This window comes from Passer domesticus, chromosome 1, assembly GCF_036417665.1.
Source record: "Passer domesticus isolate bPasDom1 chromosome 1, bPasDom1.hap1, whole genome shotgun sequence".
NCBI lineage: Eukaryota > Metazoa > Chordata > Aves > Passeriformes > Passeridae > Passer > Passer domesticus.
In genome coordinates, this window is record NC_087474.1 from 153,336,104 (window position 1) to 153,351,817 (window position 15,714).

Here is a 15,714-nt window from a genome sequence, read left to right on the forward strand (position 1 = left end):
GTTCTGTGCTGATGTTTTTGGGCACTTTTATGGGATGTTTCCCTAGGCACACGTCATCAGAGAATCCAGCCCAAAGAAAAGTTCATAGAGAGCAACTATTGCTTTTATTTATCACCTGTAAAACAGGGAGACGGAGAGAAATTTGATCCTGATCAAATAAGGCATGGTCAAGAAAATTCACAGGAGTTTTTAACTCTCGTGTCCTTGTTCTAAATCTGAGCCAGTGATCTCTCCCTGCAGTTATCCCTGCTAGCTCTCACTTGCCTTTTGTCTTTGGGAAAAGATTTTTTCGTGGACCAGCTACATCATGCAAAGGCATGGCTTCTAGGTGGTCTTGTTAGGCCAGTGTTTTCATTTTGTTCATGTTGTTCTCACAGGCCAAGGTTTTCATTTTTCCAACAAAGCTATAAATTTACCAGAAGATTCTTACCTTGCCTGAAGGTATTTTATTCTGGAAAGCATATCAAGATGCCCTGCTGAGTATTGCTCTATCACATCCTTTACATCATAAGGCCTCAAAGTCTCCTTGAATTTTTTTTTATAGAGACGAAACTGTAGTATTCTGTGAAATAAACAGAAAAAAAATTAATTTCTTATATAAATTCCATTATGAAAATTTCCAGTTTTTTTCAAAATATGAATGAATTTTCTGGGTGTTTGTAAATTGAGCGTGTTATTTCTAAACACAGCAATAAAACACAAACAAAGAATCTATAACATCATACCATGTTTGAAAATTTATAATAGTTGTTTTTGCATAATTAATAGTCTTTAAAAATGGTTTAAAGCTTCAGAATCACAGTTGGAGCTTGAATTTGAACAACACAGGTCACGGGAGATTTTAAAGCTATGAAGTTGAAGCTGCTTGTTCTATGCTCCAGTCTATTATAAAGCAAATTTATAGTATATGCAATGCTGAATCATTTTCATCTTAGTTTTAATTTTGCACCTGGGAAAGTTTTGGCTAGGAAATGCTAATTAGGTATAAATGTGGAAGTTAAAAAGTTAGCAGCAGTTCAGGTTGTGAAGAGGGGAAAACTTTTTAGAACTGCCTGAAGTGTCCTTGAAGACAACAGCAGTATCATATATATGATTGATCTTACTATTGCTATGGCTATAAAATGAGCTAGTATTTAGTAACAGAATTCCTATAACAAGGAACACTGCTGGCCAGTGAACTTGAAAAATGTTTAAATGTTTGGCGTTCATTTTTCATCCTTTTCTGTTTATACATTACATTATGTATATATATATATATATGTATATATATCTTGGTAGATTCAATAAATAGAATAAATATATTTATACAATGAAATATTTACTTTCATATGGTTTAGACCTGGGTTCTGGATGTTTCCTTTCTCAGTAGAGTCTATAGGTACTTATTTGTTTGAATTGGGAAATTGCTGTCATCTGTTAAGATTCTAACTTGATTTTTATTTAAGGTTGGTGGGTTTTTCAATGTTTTTAAAGTCTGTATAAACTTTCGTTTAGCAAAGATAATTTTATTGCAACTTTTTAAGGGCTGCTGATTCTTTAACTCTGTTGCTTAAAAATATTTCAAGGTTTCAAAATTATACCTGTGCCTATTTTTGCCAAATTAGATATGGTAACAGCAAACTGTTAAAACTACACATTCAAAGACTTAAAGGAAAAATAGGGATCACAATGTTAGGAATTCTAATTTAAAATCTCCTTGATCATGACCCTGAAATCCATTAAGTAGCTTTGTCTGAGAGAATTACTCTCAATTAATGTTCAGGATCTGGGTAGCCTACACAAGAAAAAAAATCTTGGCTCCTGATTGAGTTTAAATGGAAATTGCATGAATCAATTAGATTTGGACAGGATGTGGGGAAGGAGTCTTTCAAAAGTAACAATAACATGTTTGAAAGAAAGCAGGTATCAGGGAAAGAAAGGGAAAGCTGTGGAGAACAGGGATGAAGAACCTTCCAATGGGAGGGAAGAAGTCATGGATAACATGTGCAAAGCCTGTGTCACTTGGCGTTCAGCAGTCTTAAGAAAACTTGGAATTTTTAGAAACTGATTCTCCTGCACCCAATTGGAAAAGAGCCAGGAGGGTACATATCATGGTTATATACATATAAATATATATTTACATTTTTATTATCATCTTCCCTGAAGTTTTTCTAAGATAAATGTGAGACACTCCAGTCTTGCAATATTTACCACCTGGAAGGTGGTAAGTCCCTGGTCCAAAAATTAACAACTTCTGGAATAAACAGCAATTGCAGTGAAAGCAAAGTATTTTCTCATGGGGGCATTTTTCAAGGGAGGAGGGTCAAAAGTACTGCATTGAGGAGTAACAGAGCATCAATGAATGAATTCTATTTGCTCGATGTGCTAAACACATGACCAAGGATTACTAGGAGTTTTCTAATCCTAGGGAATATCTCTTGTGACATGAAAATAGAGGTGACACATGTCACAAGCCAAAAACTGCTGAAATAGAGACCTCAGCATCTATTAAAATATGACAGCTGAAAAGTGGGTTGCACACTCATATAATTGTGAATAAAGAGTTGAGTCAGCTCAGATTTTTTGTTCAGCAAAAGTTCCAGTTTCATATAAATATTAGTCACTAAATTGAGAAAGATATATTTCTATAACATTTTAACAAGGAACAGTACAAAATATTATAATAAAAACACTGTGGAATATCTTGCAATATGACAGTCAGTGTTACTGAAAAACTTTCTCCTTTTTGCATACCTTCAACAGAGTGAATAGGGTCTGCCTCATGTTTTTGAAAACACTAGAATTATCTTATCTATTGCTTTTAAAAAAAGTAATAACACAAACAGTGCATCAACATGTCGCAACATGGTAATGTTATTTCCTGAAGCATCATCCTTCAAAAAGACATTTACCTGACAGCTCGGATGGCTGTCTTGAATGTGGGGATCATATCTTCCATAGGGAAATCACTACTGTCACCTCTGTCTTCTGCCATGGGTTCCCCTGTTCCTGCATCTGCAAAGCAAGTCAAAAACCAGATGTGTGAACATCTCACCACACAATATTTAGAGGAATGTCTGGCTGAATAAAGCACTACATAAAGTAAGTGCAATTTAATAAAGAACTATCTCTTACAGCTTCTTTCACTGGTCAGGTCTTGAAAGGGATTTAATCATTTTGGGACAGTTGTAAGACACATTATTGAAGGATCTCCTCTCACATTCCAGCATTTATAAAACACTTGGAACTTGTCTTCCTTTCCAATAGATCTTTGCCCAAATTATTTTACATAAAGGCTAAACCAAGTTGTAAAGCCACAGGGCAGGTTTTCCTCTCACTGGCATGGCCAGGAGCTCATGTACCTTCATGAAGGAGGAAATCAAGTTCCTGGCTACAACCATGGTAGCATGTCCAGCATGCACTCTTGCCAGCTGGCCCAAGAAAGGGGAACCTGTTATTAAAAGACCATTTTGATGTTATGGGCAAGAAGAGGAAAATGTGTGCTCAGGGAAGCTGAGAGGAAAAATGCCCTATAATGTTGCATGGAGACCCAAGGGGAACCTCTGAGGGGCAGCAGGCTTGGGGAGAGAGGGGGAGGGAAGAAGACATTGACTCTATAAACGAGGTTTAATGAGATGGCAGTGAGGGTATATTTGAGGTGCCTGGACACAGGCTGTTGCAGGGCTGGATGCAGTCCAGCAGGGAGCTAGCTTAGCTTAGCATCCTTGCTCATAAACCAAGGCATGATGGTGTGTGCTTTTTGGGGGATTGACTGCCCAGTGTGCCCACTTTTTCCAGGCCAAATAGGCTGAATCCAGCATTGGCTTTATCCCATATCAATTGCTGGTTTTGAGAAGGGCTGGTATTTGATTTCAAACACTGTGTTGCCTGGACTTCAGGACTCTTTTTCTTGTGCTTCCCCTAACATACTGCATAAAACAAGGTACCAGACATCCTTGTCCCAGAAAGTCACAAACCTTCAATAGAATATGCAGAAGAACAAAGTAAAATGAGGAAACAGGGGATGCATAGAAAGAAATCAACACAGATGGGCTACCTTCTGAGCTTTGCCAAAAAGCGTATGCTTTCATTCGGAATGCAGTGCGAAAACGCTCCTTATTATTCAAGACAACATTCTTAGGCTCTTTTGAAGGACTTTCTTCAATGGCATCTACATTCAGAGGGGTAAATAGCTTTCCTTTAGTATTGGTACCACGAACCCGATCCAAGAGACCCAGCTTTTGGCTACAAAATAAGCAAAAGTAATCATTTTCCTCCTTTGTACACTATTAACTTGTTTTCATGATGCTTTAACTATATAATAGGCTAAATAATTGTTTTGTATACAAGGACACTGCTGGGGCTACCATAATTATCAATGTCTCTGTAAGCAACAGTTAAGGTCCACAGATAATGAACTGCGTTTTATGAGCATTTTTTGGTATCAAAGTTGAAAGTGTTACCAGAGGGCCATGCTATCCTCTCCATGCAAGGTGTCACAGTGCTTCAGCTCACGTAGCACACCTGAAGCAGTAGTTTTATTATAAAGACATGAAACAAAACTACTGCCATGGGCAGGGATGTCATTCACTAGACTGAGCTGCTCCGAGCCCCGTTCAGCTTGGCCTTAAAACACTTCCAAGGATGGAATATCCACAACATCTCTGGGCAACCTGTCCAGTGGTTCCAGTGGGGAATTTATTCCTAATATCTAATCTAAGCCTGCACTCTTTCAGTTTGAGGCCATTCCTCCTCATCCTGTCACTGTGTACCTTTGTTAAAAGCACCTCTTCCACTTTCTTGCAGTCTCCCTTTAGGTACTAGAAGGTTCTCTAAAGTCTCCTCAGAGCCATCTCTTATCTAAACATAACAACCTCAACTCTCTCATGCAGCAATAAAATAAAGTCAGATGTCCTGTGAACCAAATAAATCACCAGCAAAACTCTGGCAAGGCTTTGTCAAGCAGTGATTAAGGACATGGTAGTGCAGGATTCCCTGTTTTCTCTGCACCATGACCTACAGCAGTTGTAGTGAAGTGACAAATTTTATTCCTCTCATTATTCCTTGCACTGTCTGTCCTTTTAGAGATTTACTGTCTGAATATATTTGTCCTTCAGTGACAATACACAGATAGAATTTAATCTACCTGCCAGTTTACCAGCACCGCTAACCCTCCTGACAGCCTGATGACTGTAATGATCTTAAAGGTAAACACTAACACCACTAAAACAGCCACAGGAATAGGAATTTCCCGGGGAGTTTATCACTTATATATGTTCTGAAAACTTTGTAGGTGATAGATTGTATAAATATTTGATTTGATAGTTCACTTTGCTGCTCAAATATTTAATTGCATATCTGTTAAAAACAAACAAACAAACAAAACCCAAAAAACCCAACCCAAAAAAAACATCAGATCAAGTAAGTTGAGTGCAGGGAGGGAAGAGGCTGTATAGCTGGCAGGTTTCTGAGAGCCACAGATGGGAGCAGAGCTAGAGGATCAGCAGCTATGGTTACCAGAAGAAGGAGTGAACAGGTGAGGTATCATTGCAGGATGCTCAGCTGCAGCCACTAAACTGGCAGGAGAGGCAAGCGTGGGGAGGGTCCACTGTGCAAGGACATAGTGGCCAAAGATGGAGATGTGTGTGCAGACCTGGAGCTGTGAAAGAAAGACCCATTTCTATCTCAGAGCTCTGTCTGTTGCAGTATCCCACCACAATGGATTTTATCTGAGCATTGAGCATCACAGCTGTTGCAAGTTTTTGTGCTGTTTGTTTTTTGGGGATTTTTAAAAGAATTACTGGAGTTCTCACCTCAACTGTCTGTTTCTGATTAATATATCTTTGACCGAGGGAGTAATGAAATATGGGATTCCCTACCAGAACAGTTGCAAGAACTAAACCTTTGGGTGTAGGAAGTTTTTTCAACACTTCTGATTTTTCTTTTTGATGTGAAAATACTTGTGAATGTAATTTCTGCAGCCTAAGAAGTCCAGACACTTGCCCTGTCATTGCATGAAGTGCACGTGCGTGTGACTAACTGAAGTGGCAACTAAGGAGGAGTTAGGTACAGAGACACAGATTTAGTCCTGGAGAGTCCTCCTATTTCCAGGAGATAAAAGCATGGATTTGAGTGAAGAATTACAACAGTCTAAATGAATAATATCTACATTACTCAGACTTTGCCCTAATATATTTCCTGAAGAATTCATAGCATGGGGGAAAGATGCACAAACTGCAGACAAATCTATGGAGTAAAAATTGTAGAAAAATATGTTGCTTGTTGACATTTGTGACAAAATACGTTTTGAAAAATCTCACATTTGAGCTTAAGAACTCTTTAAAAGTTAAAAATTATTAAAAATGCAAAGTGTCTTTAAAATATGTTAATGCATTTTAAAATATAAAATAGCTTTTAAAATTATTTCCAGAGTTCTTGCTTTTGGGGTGGAATCTTGATCTGCTTTGCCCACCAAGGTTCTGCCAACACTAAACTGATGGTGAGTGCAGAGTCCCAGAAAATGATTTCTGTTCTACTAACTTAGGCAGATCCTGCACCCACTTTTCTGCATCACTTTCACTTCTCTGTTTGACCATTTTTGAGAGCAGTACTACTTTACAAGACAGATATTTCAATTCTCTGTGAAATTTGGATTCTTCAAGCACTCAGCTGCCATACATAGGGCAAATAAATACAGGAGAAGAAAACTAATGAGCAAGTTTGAAAAGGGCATGAAATATAAAGGTTAAGAAGTAAAAGTCAATGGAATTATTTGCATGTGGGATTTTGGGTGGGTAAAGTAGCGAAAATAAATTCTCAAGTTTCATTAATAAATCAAAGTCTGAAGGAGGAATTAATTTTGAGATATGGTCAAGAAGAGTATAGAATCATGGTACATCACCACTGGAAACAATTTTAGTCCAAAGAAATGCACCAAAAACCTAGTTAGGTGATAACAGAGTCAGCCAGGCAATATAAACTGATGAGCCTCAAGGTGTTAGAGAGAGCAAGCTTGTGAGAGTGAGAATTTCTTTAATATAAAGAAAAAAAGAGCAATGAAGCATGGACACCCTGGTGGTGATCTGTGCAGACTGTGGCATAAGATAGAACAATGGAGGAACCAAAGCAGTTTTAGGATGAGGAGATCTGTTCTGTGATAATAAAATGACCAAGTTTGTTTCTGGCTCTGAAAACATTGTGCAACAGGCTTGTTGTGGAGATCAGCTTTCTCCAGGTGGGAGGATTACAGGTCACTGACAATAGGTGATTGATAGATGAATCTCAAATGAAAGGAAGAGCCAAGTGGTCACATACTACACACTGGCTTCGAGCAACGTACTAAATGTCACAAGGTCTGGGTTAGTAACACTGTGGAGAAACTCTCAAGGGAAAAATATCTTTAAGGAACAGAACCTGAATGGCAAAGAAGCCGAAAAATAGGTGAGGCAAAAGACTGCCGTTGTTTATAAAAAGCCGTTTAGTACTACATTAAAATAATACATTTGTCATTACATGAGGCCTCTAACTTTCTCTCCAGAAACTTGCTTAGTTCTTCAAAATACATATCAAACTGTCCCAAAGTTTGCCCCTTAAAACTCCTGTGATAACTGTCTTGCATAAAAAAAAAAAGAGGCATAAATTGAGGTGAGGACCTGTAGGGACCAGACCAGAAGGAAAAGGGTCAGTAGATGATGCAAAGTATCAAAAAGTGGCTTTTTTTAAGCATAGGACAGCAATATAAGCAAGATATGCAGAAATCTGTCACAGAGCTATGAAAGTCTGGGACTTAAGATTTTATACCCTCCTCAGAGATAAAATCAGAACAAGAAATTCCTACGCATTCAGCACAAAACCTTACTTATTTGCAGCGACATTTTCCTCTGCATATGTTGGCATGCTCATTTGTGGGGTGGGGTTTCTTGGTGTTTTTTTCAGTGTGGTGGGACTTAAGGTAGATAATACAAACTGAAAGCATTCCCAGATTTTCTTTTCAGAGTTTTGCAGCTATCCCTGCTGATAAGAGTCAGTTTAGGAAGCAACAATTCTCCAAAGACTGTTGCTTGAGCATCTTAGGTTTATGAGCTAGAACTCTTCTGATCTGTTTTAAGCTGTTAAAGAGGCTAAACTTCCTGTCTAAGACTACTCTTTAGACCCATTTCTATAGTCAGTAGGAAATCAGCAACTGTAATCAGTGAGTGAGGAAAGTGTGGTTCAGTTTGGGATGACTTTATACTTGGGGAACTTGGCTCTTATTGACTATAGAAAGATCTAGATGAGATATCCAAAAAGCAGGTCTCTAGTCTAAGTTAAAGTTACCTGAGCTGAAGCCTTCCTCATTAACTGAATCCTGAAGGTTAACCCTTGAAGTAACAGTCAGGTTCATAACAGTATGATTTATGCAGCAAATATAGATAATTCTGTTCTTATCTGGCAGCCAGAGCAGTAAAATCATCAGACAATAATTCATCAGCTTCACATCAAAATATTCAACCATGTGTTATATACAAAAGAACCCCAAACAAAACCCAAGCTTCTTTCCAGATAATGACTGTCATCAGGAAAAAAAATGGACTTTATTCTCATTTCCAAGAAATGAAATCTGGGTCTGCTGGGGTTGTAGTTTTCATCGATCTTTACAAAAGTACTGAGGAAATGTTTGTTCTCATGACACGATCTTCTGCACTAAAGCAGCATGCGCATGGCTGGTGCCAGGGTGTGAGCATGCACCGGTCACACCATCCTTGTGAGCGGGGCTAGGACAGTGGTTCCCACCCACGGGGTCATGCACTGCTCTCGCCTTTCAGACTCCCCCTTCTGATGTTAGCTGCTCTTCTTCCCCTGGCAACAGTGGTCCCACTTCATTTGGCTTCCTTACATTCAATAAAATATTATTTTCAACTTCCAGAACAGTTCCAGAAACTGAGGAGATACAAATCCATCCCAAACAAGCTGACAAAAATGCTAGTTTCTCTGACTAGCTTGGATAAATCACCATTTCTTGTCTTGCACACTACTGCATCCTCTCTCTCATGGGTTCCAAACCCTGTGTCTTTGAAATGGGGACCCAGGATGAGAATTCCTTAACTCTGTGGTAGATACAGATCACCAGAAAGGGAGGAAATTGAGAGCAGTGCAGTGTCTTTCTACCTAAAGAAAAATTCAGCTCTTAAATTTTTGCTCCCCAAGACCAGTGGGAATTATTTTGGACCACCTGAGAGATTATTTTGGTGGCTTGATATACAAGAGATGGCTGGGTTCTGCAGCACATGCTCTTGCTCAGAATAAAGAGTGGGAACCACTGAACTAGATATATTTTACAGAAACAGTCATGCAAAGAAATAATGCATTTACATCCCATCATGCAAGCCAGATACTCTCCTCTCTATCCTTTTCCTAGTACTGGAGTTTCATAAACAAATGGTACGTGTGTGAGGAGAAAAATAGTGAATTAATTCTAAAAGTGAACCAAACAGCCCTCTGCCATGGATTTACCACTTTTACCTAACAAGGACAAATGACAGTCAGGAGATTTTTCCATATTGTTTACAGTTTAAAATCACTAGATGTAATTAGTCTCAGGTAACTGGAAGCAGAAGGAAGTCATGTTTACTCCAGCATTTTTGTACCTTATCAGTTGAACTTATATGGGCGAACTTAGCTTTGGAAAATCAAACATTCTGAATGATGTTTCCAGAAGTATTCCATATTCTGCTTTGAACACTTTCTAATGTTATCTAATAATCTATGTAATCTAATGTTATGACAGACATGAATTCTGCAGTGAACCTGTTCAACTGATCTCAGAAAGTCCATGAGATTTCTTAAGATAAAACAAAGAACATTTCACATTTCCGAGGAATTCTAAGCTTTAACCAATCAACTTTCCCTTTTATTGAGTAGCATTCTTTCCTTCAGAGAAGATCTCACAAAAATGTTCTATCCCAAAATAGTTGACTACAGCTTCCTGAAAACTAAAGACTTCACTTTGCACACTGAATCTTGAGGCCTAAATTTGCAAGTTTCTAATGTGTGAGGAGGAAACATCCCTTCTAAGTCAACAAATTTCCACACTCCTTGGTGGTGTACATCCTCACTGATATTTAAGGGTGGGTATGACTCGAAATCCAGACTGACCTACCATCCAGATTATCTGCCCATAAACTTGAGCACAAATCAAAACTTCAGCTCAACTTTGATGCCCTTCAGAATCAGAAAGAGATTTCATATACACTAAAGGCCTTTCCTTAGCCCCTTCTCTCATCCATACTTTCTAAATGGATTGGAGATGGATGAAAATAGACAATGCCATATAAATCTATGGGAAGAATAATCCAAGTCAAATTAATTAACCAGAATGAATATTTTTCATCAATGGATGCAGCCATTGTAGGTAGAAACCATAGGGATGCTGATTCACTTTTTGCTTCAAATGAACGTATCATGTATCAAGCACTAGAAAGCAAATCAAAATGCTAAATCAAAGTATCTTGACTATTTTGCATGGGCCAATCATCAAATGAAAAAATGGAGTGCTTTTACTCGCTGCTCTCCAAAAGCTAAAGAGCTCCAGCTAGAAAAGCTGAGTTCCAGGTTGATGGTTTCATGTTTGTGGAATGAAGTTGGAATGAGAACAACCAGATAAAGTTGAATGACAGCAAGGTGTGGGCTAGAGTACACTACTTCACAATTCAGTAAAAATATTATTTCTATTTATGTGTCTTTTATATTTCTGAAGTGCCACAAGCTATATCTATGTCTCTTTGCAGGAAGGTAAAATTCTTGCCCCACATCTTAGGTCACAGTTCAGCAAGATATTTAAGCATGTCACTAACTTTATTCAGATGGTCAAAAACATCCACTTGTTTTCCATTTGCTGAACCAGAACCTGCAAATACACATGCACAGATGTTGTTCCACTGAACTCAAATTCAAAGCAACTTGCATGAATTGTGTTGGCAGGGTTGGGACCACTTAAGAAACAGTATTAGCTCTTATAGTATATTTTTCTCACAGTAAATTTCAAAATTCTTTGCAGACTAGGCTAGTTTAATTTCCATTCAATGGAAACAGAGAAAACTACCTGTTTCTAAGCAGATTATTGGGAAACCTAGGATAATATCCCGTGTTTTATGAACAGTAGAACAATTAACTATTTGCAAGGTCATGCAACTTTCTTTTTATGCATAATAACTTTTCAGTCTTATTGTCCCTTACTTTTGATAGTGGCTAGGTGAACTACTGTACTAAAAACAGAAAGTGCAGGCAGAGAATGGCATGCAAGAAATATGAAAAGAATAAGGCTCAACTGTTACTTGAACATATATACCTAAGTTTTCTTGTGAGGCTTGATCCAAAGAATGACTCCCTACTAATCATGACATTACTGTAAAGTGAAGAAAAGTTATTAAGATGAGACATTAATGATTACCCATGAAAAGCTCTATGAAAAAGGATGGGAGCCTTTCATTTGTAGTTAATGTAGTGTGCAGATGAGAGTGGCCTTTTTTCTTTCCTGTTTTGGGCAGATGTATTAGGATGAATAGCTTACAGCAAAATTTTATACCTTGTAAAGTAGGGTTTTATTTTCATTTTGTTTTCAGCATTGGCAATACAAAAATGCACCATATTTCATTAATTATTTCATACTCATGTAATAGGAAGGACAGGTACTCATTATACCACTTTAAAAAATCAAATCAGCTTTCCAAAGGCGCAGAAATATTATTTATTTTGTAGAGATAAGGAAACAGGGATAAATGACTTTTCTGCCATCACATAATAATAGATCTAGGAATGAACATGCTCTCCTGATGTCAAGTTCTAAAGCTGGACAATGAGGATCAGGAGCAAGACCCTAAGAGAAAGTTCAAAATTCTTCACTAAAGTGCCTGTACATGCAAGTTTAAACTCTGGTCAAAGTCAGTGGAACAGCTGCTAACAACTGCACTGAAAAATCAGGCCCCAATATTCATTCCTGAAACATAGACATAAAAAGTTGGTCAGAATAAAAATATGTCTGGCAAGCAAACACCCATCTAAATGTAGGTCAGGCTCCCAAATGTTTGCTGACTGATTGCAGAAATGCTGCATGCCTGCAGAAATGAGCATTAGTATCTCTTCCTCATAAATCTCCCTTCTGGAGAGCTGAACAGATAAAAAAGCTTTGCAATACAGGAAGAAAAGCAGTTGCTGTATGAGATTTCATGTGGCTGTGAGATTTAGGCATTGATTAAAAAAAAAAAAAAAAGCTAGTGGCACCTCTGGCATGAGGTCAATAAACTCCTCATCAGTGAGCCACAGAGAGCACAGCCCAGTTCCTCCTGGGCTGGGGGACTACACATAGGTAAGATGCTGTTCTTAAGAGCAGCACCACAGCAGCTACCATTTCACTGTTTACAGGACAGAGTCAAGCTTTAGTCCATTGTCCTCTTCATCATATCTCATATCTTCACAGCTTTATTTTAAAGGGAGCTTCAGTAAAGCCTCAGATTGCTGACAAAATTTACTTGATTTTCCACTATGAAAAGTCCTTCTCTGCAGCCTTGCCTTGGGATCCAATCTTTGAAATGGACTTTTCCACATATTTGTGACCCCTGTGTTCTTCTCAAATGGTCTAAGAACAAGGTCCTGTTATCTGTCTGTGACTTCATCATGCCAGCTCCTGCTTCCTCCTGATCCAAGAGAGATCCTAGAAGGATCTGTCATGGAGTTCAACTCTAGAACTGTGGAGTTCCTAAAGAGCTTTCACTTTACTCACTAAAAACTCTGCCACTTAAAGCACTTCCCATCCTCAAATTTTGATTTGGCCTGACAGCCAGGCCTCATTTTTAGTTTATTAAAAGCTTCTGTGAAGATTTTGGACCAATTCTTCTCTCTCCTTTGTCAACCATGGATCAGACGATGCAATTGATTACTACAGCAGCATTACTACTCATTTACTTTCTCTTTAAGTACTTAACTGATGGAAGAACCTGGAGACTGAGGACACTTATGGGCTCATCTCCCCTTTAGGATCCCATTCCCTTATTGCTTATTTGTTTCAATGCAGCCAAAGCACAAACTTCAGTGGAGTATGAGTAATAATTTCTATATTAAATCACTGCAGAGGGAAGATTTTTTTTTAATTATCTGGTTTGTAAATAAGAGTTTTATGAGAGATGGGATGTGGTACTGTCAAAACAACCAGATTTTATGGCTCAATCACATTTCTACTGAAGTCAGTGGATGTTCCCACAAGTACTATCATATGTCTGTTTACCTGGAAGGTTTCCAATCCCTTTAATTGAGTGCCTTATTCCATAAACACATTTCTGCTAGCAGGGAGGCTCCCATGCAGGTGTACTGATGATTTTGCTGAGGGTTATTATATATATAATAAAATAAAACCAAGCTATATCCAGCTAGAATGAGGGGCTTTGGGATTATAGTTTTAAAGATTTTGAGCTGTGAGTCATACTTTTCCATTTTTAATTCAGTGTGTTGACATAAAATGATTTCTACTGCCTGAAAGCTACAGTAACTCAGAACTGCTGCAGGTGCAGGAGCTTCTCTAGTGGAGCTGTGATCAACAGTGAGCTGCAGTATGCATTCTCTTACCTAATTTTAATCTGCTGCTGCATCTCAGTCAGAACATTTTGACTCAAGTTATGGAATGACATACTCAAAGGATTTCAGCTCCAAAGCTCTTCCCTACCTATTAAAGACCAAAATTCAGCTGTTACCAAGACTGGAGATGGCTAAAATCTCCACCTGCATTAATGCAACTGAGCTTGCTCATGACTGCTTAGCCTGGGGAGTGCCATGGTTGTGAAGTACTTAGGGTCCATGTGGGTTCACAAAATGGGTACCTCCCACCTAGTCATCTTTGAGGTGAGCTCATGGTTTTGGTGGTAGGAGGAGAAAAACATCCTTTCCCAATAATTTGCCACTAGAGCACTTGCCTGAATTTTAAGAAAACTTGAGATAGGTTTTTCTTCTCTGCTAAATGAGGCTTGAACCCCTAAAGTTCCTAGGATAACAGCAAGTCTAATATTTTTTCTGTCAGCTTCCTTTATTGAAGTTGTCATGTGTTGCATGAAGTGCTTAAAAAACAAGAAGCATTCATCAGGCCAGGGACTGGAACTCCAGACCTGACCTCTGGGTCAGTTTTCAAATATAGCTATGATTCTTGTTCCTTTTCTCTGTGCTGTAAATGATGATGCAAACTGAAGTAGTTTCAGCACTGTGGAACTATTTATGCTTTAATTGCTATTGAATTTTATTGTGGGTGACTCATTGGTAGTGTTTTAACATTAAGTTTTGAGTTACAATTATTGTATGTGCATTTGCCTCTTCTACTTATCTGAAGAGGGTTATAAATATATCATTTCCATTTGAGACTTTGCAGGTTGGCTGACAGTGGCTGCAGTCTTCAGTGACTGACCAGTGGATTGAGGATTCCTTAATTCTCTTTGTTTGTGAATACCCTGGTATGATGGGGAGCTTTCCTGTTTTATTCAGCACAGGTGGCACCAGGCCTTCAATCCTAATGTAGCTTTTACAGTACTGCCAGAGGGATTGACTATCCTGCTGTTCCATCTCAGACACCCATCTCTGTATTTATTGTCAACAAACCTTTGTACATGGTGAACTGTCACTGGCTCACACCACAACATTGCTCTGTGCAAGACCATGAAGCAACAACAGCAACCAGAGTGTTAAATTCCCCCCAGAACAGCCTGGATGCTAAACCCTGGCTTTGCAGCATGGATAAGGAGAAATCTAGACCATGATTAGTCAGAGCAAACAATAAAGCTGTTTACAGACAATCAACAAGCAACACTGCCTTTGTACAATTAGCATTCTAGCTGTGTTGTTAAACTAGGGAAAAAAGCAAGCAGTTAGGAAATGGACTTGTTAATAATTTTTAATGATTACCTGTGGTGTTAGTAGCATGATTTAGTTAACAGCTCATGAATCCACAAAGAACTATTTAGCTTGCATCCTCCAACAGCTGCATTAAAACATATATATATACAATAATGACAGCTACATACCTGGCAGTACCATCCAATTGCTCTTTCCTTTTATAGAAGAGAGGACGCATTACAAGAAAGCAAGAAGAGAAGAATCACATCAAAAATTCAGCATATTTTTAAAACATAAATTGCTAGTCTACTGCTAATATCTCCTTTGTTCTGTGACCAAATCTGACAGAAAAAGCAAAATAAAAGCTACATTTTCAACTAGCTATAAAACAAAAAAATAAGTGATATAGACTCCTGAAACCAGTCTGTGTTGCTTAGATTGGCAATCCAGTCTTTGGGGAGAACTCATCTCCCCTGCCCTCTCTTCCAGGATCTCATTTGCAAAACACCTATTAAATTTCAGGTTTCATTTGAATCACAGAAGAACCTACACAAAATGAGCAAGCTTGAAGTCACAGTAATGAGTCCAGACTCCTATGAATCTGAGAATTATTCTCTGAAAACCCTGCAGTCAAGAAATCCTGAAGAAATTACTCTGTAATAGAAAATGTGGGAATAGACAGAGTGAAAAGGGATAAAGAAAGAAATGTACTGAGCCTTAATTAAACACTTTTGGTGTTAGGGTTTTTTTTTTTTTGTAGAGGTTTCCTTTTTGAAGCATGTGAAATAGATTCTAAAAATGTGTTGTGACTGAAACAAAGAAAGGGTGAGTATTTGTAATTTGCCCTTTGTAAAAGCAGGAGTCTGAAACATTTCAAGTGAGTCTTGA

General features: G+C 38.2%; 1 protein-coding gene across 2 annotated transcripts in view; it reads right to left on the reverse strand.

Annotated features, from left to right (window-relative positions):
* The window catches only part of KCNQ3 (potassium voltage-gated channel subfamily Q member 3), a 191,067-nt gene that overhangs the window by 10,055 nt on the left and 165,298 nt on the right, over nt 1-15,714 (reverse strand). The window contains exons 9-13 of one of the 2 annotated variants that reach the window (XM_064397474.1): nt 15,015-15,041; nt 11,306-11,362; nt 4,037-4,224; nt 2,892-2,994; nt 431-562 (exon numbers count right to left, since the gene is read on the reverse strand). In XM_064397474.1, coding sequence (XP_064253544.1) covers nt 431-562; nt 2,892-2,994; nt 4,037-4,224; nt 11,306-11,362; nt 15,015-15,041 — 507 coding nt within the window. The remainder of the gene's footprint in view (nt 1-430; nt 563-2,891; nt 2,995-4,036; nt 4,225-11,305; nt 11,363-15,014; nt 15,042-15,714) is intronic. The other variant, XM_064397483.1, reaches the window with a different exon arrangement.